The sequence below is a fragment of the Ranitomeya variabilis genome, chromosome 5 (assembly GCF_051348905.1).
Source record: "Ranitomeya variabilis isolate aRanVar5 chromosome 5, aRanVar5.hap1, whole genome shotgun sequence".
NCBI lineage: Eukaryota > Metazoa > Chordata > Amphibia > Anura > Dendrobatidae > Ranitomeya > Ranitomeya variabilis.
In genome coordinates, this window is record NC_135236.1 from 181875542 (window position 1) to 181878912 (window position 3371).

The 3371-nt window shown below is 40.0% G+C and overlaps 1 protein-coding gene across 1 annotated transcript; it reads right to left on the reverse strand.

Annotated features, from left to right (window-relative positions):
• Positions 1-481: 481 nt before the first annotated feature.
• Positions 482-1432, reverse strand: LOC143774912 (olfactory receptor 2B8-like). The gene has a single exon (XM_077262719.1). The coding sequence runs from the start codon at positions 1430-1432 to the stop codon at positions 482-484; it is 951 nt and encodes a 316-aa protein (XP_077118834.1).
• Between the last annotated feature and the right edge of the window lie 1939 nt (positions 1433-3371).

Consider the following 3371-nt stretch of genomic DNA (forward strand, 5'->3'; position numbering starts at 1 on the left):
TGAATATAAAAATTAAAGAACAACCATAAGACGGATTTCATCAACCAAGGTATCACTTCAATCCATATAACTACGCTGACCTGACACTGTCTGTAGGTTACTGTGCACAATCCTGCTGATAGCTTCCCTTTAAGTGCTGCTGAAGCTTTTTTGACCACCGAATTAGACGTTAAGTGTGCAGAAGCTTTTGATTGATCGAGTGACTGTCGACACAACGGCATCAGCCTCTTACCTCTCAATGAGGAAATGACCACTTTAATCCGTGCTGTTGGCCTTAAGCATGGACGTTCTCCTCACTACGTACACAGGTAAGTGGGCCTATAGTTAGACTATATGAGCACCCCTGAAATAGGGTACTCTGAGTGATGCTTAGCGGCTAAATTACTCATTATTAATTGACTGATTTACATATGTTCGATTGCCATTTGCTTGGTTAACATACACTAATAATGTAGGAGGTGACTTATTTTTGCATTGGTTGTCAGGGACAATGACATCCGTTATACTGTATCTTCCATGTGGTTTCCTTCAGTGCTAATTTTACATCTTTATTTCTCAAAGTGTAAATCAAAGGATTTAGCATTGGAGTGATAATGCTGTAGAACAAGGTGGCCATTTTGTCTTGGTTGGCAACATGAACGGTTCTAGGTCTCAAGTATATGAAGAAAATGGTGCCAAAAAATAATGCAACCACAATCACATGTGATGCACAAGTGGAAATCGCTTTTAGACGTCCCTTTGCTGTATGAATCTTCATTATGCTTGAAATTATATTAATATATGTAAAAAAGATGACAAAAAAGGGGAGGACCGCTACCACCATTGCGCAGAAGAAAAGGACAATCCTATGGAGAGATGTGTCTGCACAAGCCAGCTCCAGCAATTTTGGGGCCTCACAGAAAAAATGATTCACTACATTTGGCCCACAAAAAGGTAACTGTAATATATACACACAGTTTACTATTGAGTTTACTAAGCCTGCAACCCAAGACCCAGCTGCCAACTTAATGCACAAAATTGGATGCATAATATTGGTGTAGTGCAAGGGGCTGCATATAGCCACATATCGGTCATAGGCCATTGATAGTAACAAGTAACACTCTGTGCCTCCTAGAGACATATGGAGAAACATTTGGGTTACACAACCCATACAAGAGATGGTTTTCTTCACTGCTAAGAAGTTTATGAGCATGTTGGGAACTACACAAGAAGTATAGCAGATATCCAAGAAGGAGAGATTTCTCAAAAAGAAGTACATTGGAGTGTTGAGTCGAGGGTTTATGTTACTGATCCAAATTATTAACATGTTACCTGATAAAGAAACAATATAACATGTAAGAAATACAATGAATAGCAATATCTGCATGTCCTGCCTGCTGGTTAGTCCTAGAAAGATGAACTCAACCACAGTGGTGAAGTTCCTTGTGTCCATTGTCGAAGCCTGAAAGCAATGATGAATACTATATTAATAAAATGATAATGCAATGGTAAAGGTTCACTATTCTATTACCAAAAATAACATTCAATAAAGTAACATTTAGTTAGTAAAATCTGCATAATAGCTAGAAGAAAAAAACAACTTTCACCATTACAGTATATTTCTGCTTGTTTGGTTGTTTTTTTTTTCCTAAGTAGGGTAAATTGATAATTCTGTGCTCCAAAATGTTCATGATATATCTTTTATAGCAGTTATACCTTTTCTTCTTCTGAAACACATGTCCAAACCCTCTACATATATTTAAACACTAGCATTCTGTCTTCTTGCTGCCATCACTAGAGCACTTGGCGCGCACTCGATAATCTAAGGAGCGAGGTGCTGGTGTAATGGACCATTCAAGTCCTAAATATCAGAATTACCTGATGATTTATGTTGCAATGATAGTGAAAATGTATTAATAGGACATTAAACATAGGATTCCACATTAAACATAGGATTCCACAATGTAGAAAGTGACCAGAAAATGAACTGACGTTTCGACTAGGGTTGAGCGAAACGGATCGGACAAATTCAAAAATTGCCGACTTTTGGCAAAGTTGGGTTTCATGAAACCCGACCCGATCCTAGTGTGGGATTGGCCATGCGGTCGGCGATCTGCGCTCCAAAGTCGCGTTTCGTATGACGCGTTCAGCGCCATTTTTCAGCCAATGAAGGAGGAGCAGAGTGTGGGCAGCGTGATAACATAGGTCTCGGTCCCCACCATCTTAGAGAAGGGCATGACAGTGATTGGCTTGCTTTCTGCGGCGTCACAGGGGGTATAAAGGGGCGTGCACGCCGACCGCCATCTTACTTCTGCCGATCTTAGCATAGGGAGAGGTTGCTGCAGCTTCATCAGAAGAAGGGATATAGTTAGGGAGGGAAGATTAACCCCCAAACTGCTTGTGCTGTAGCGATTTCCACTGTCCAACACCACCTTTTTTTTGCAGGGACAGTGGAGGCTATATTTTTATGCATCAGATCTGTAGCTTATTAGGCTGCCTTATAAGGCTCCCTGATAGCTGCATTGCTGTTTGTATGCCGCTGTGCTAACCAACTGCTTTTTTAAAAGCAAAAATCCTGTTGCTCCTTTCTGCACAGTTATCTTGTTTATTTGTCCACACTTTTGTGTGCAGCAGTCCTTTTTATTGCTTCCATACTTGTCCTGAGATCATTGTAGGGAGATTGAAATTGTACTACAGTCCTTGTATTTTTTCTTATATCTTCCAGCCACTTTCTGCCACTTACATTGTGTTGTTTTATACACTGGGCCTGAGTTTTGGTTCAGTCTCCTTCAAAAAAAAGTGAGATTCAAATTCTCACAAAGTGGATATACTTCTGTCCTGTTAGTTTGTCGTATATCAGCCAGCCACTTTCTGCCACTTACATTGTGTTGTTTTATACACTGGGCCTGAGTTTTGGTTCAGTCTCCCCCAAAAAAGTGAGATTCAAATTCTCACAAAGTGGATATACTACAGTCCTGTTAGTCTGTCATATATCAGCCAGCCACTTTCTGCCACTTACATTGTGTTTTATACACGGGACCTGAGCTTTGGTTCAGTCTCCCCCCCAAAAAAGTGAGATTCAAATTTTCACAAAGTGGATATACTTCTGTCCTGTTAGTTTGTCGTATATCAGCCAGCCACTTTCTGTCACTTACATTGTGTTGTTTTATACACTGGGCCTGAGTTTTGGTTCAGTCTCCCCCAAAAAAGTGAGATTCAAATTCTCACAAAGTGGATATACTTCTGTCCTGTTAGTTTGTCGTATATCAGCCAGCCACTTTCTGATACTTATATTGTGTTGTTTTATGCACAGGGCCTGAGTTTTGGTTCAGTCTCCCAGAAAAAAAAGGGAGATTTAAATTCTTAACAAGTTAATATACACCTTCTACCTT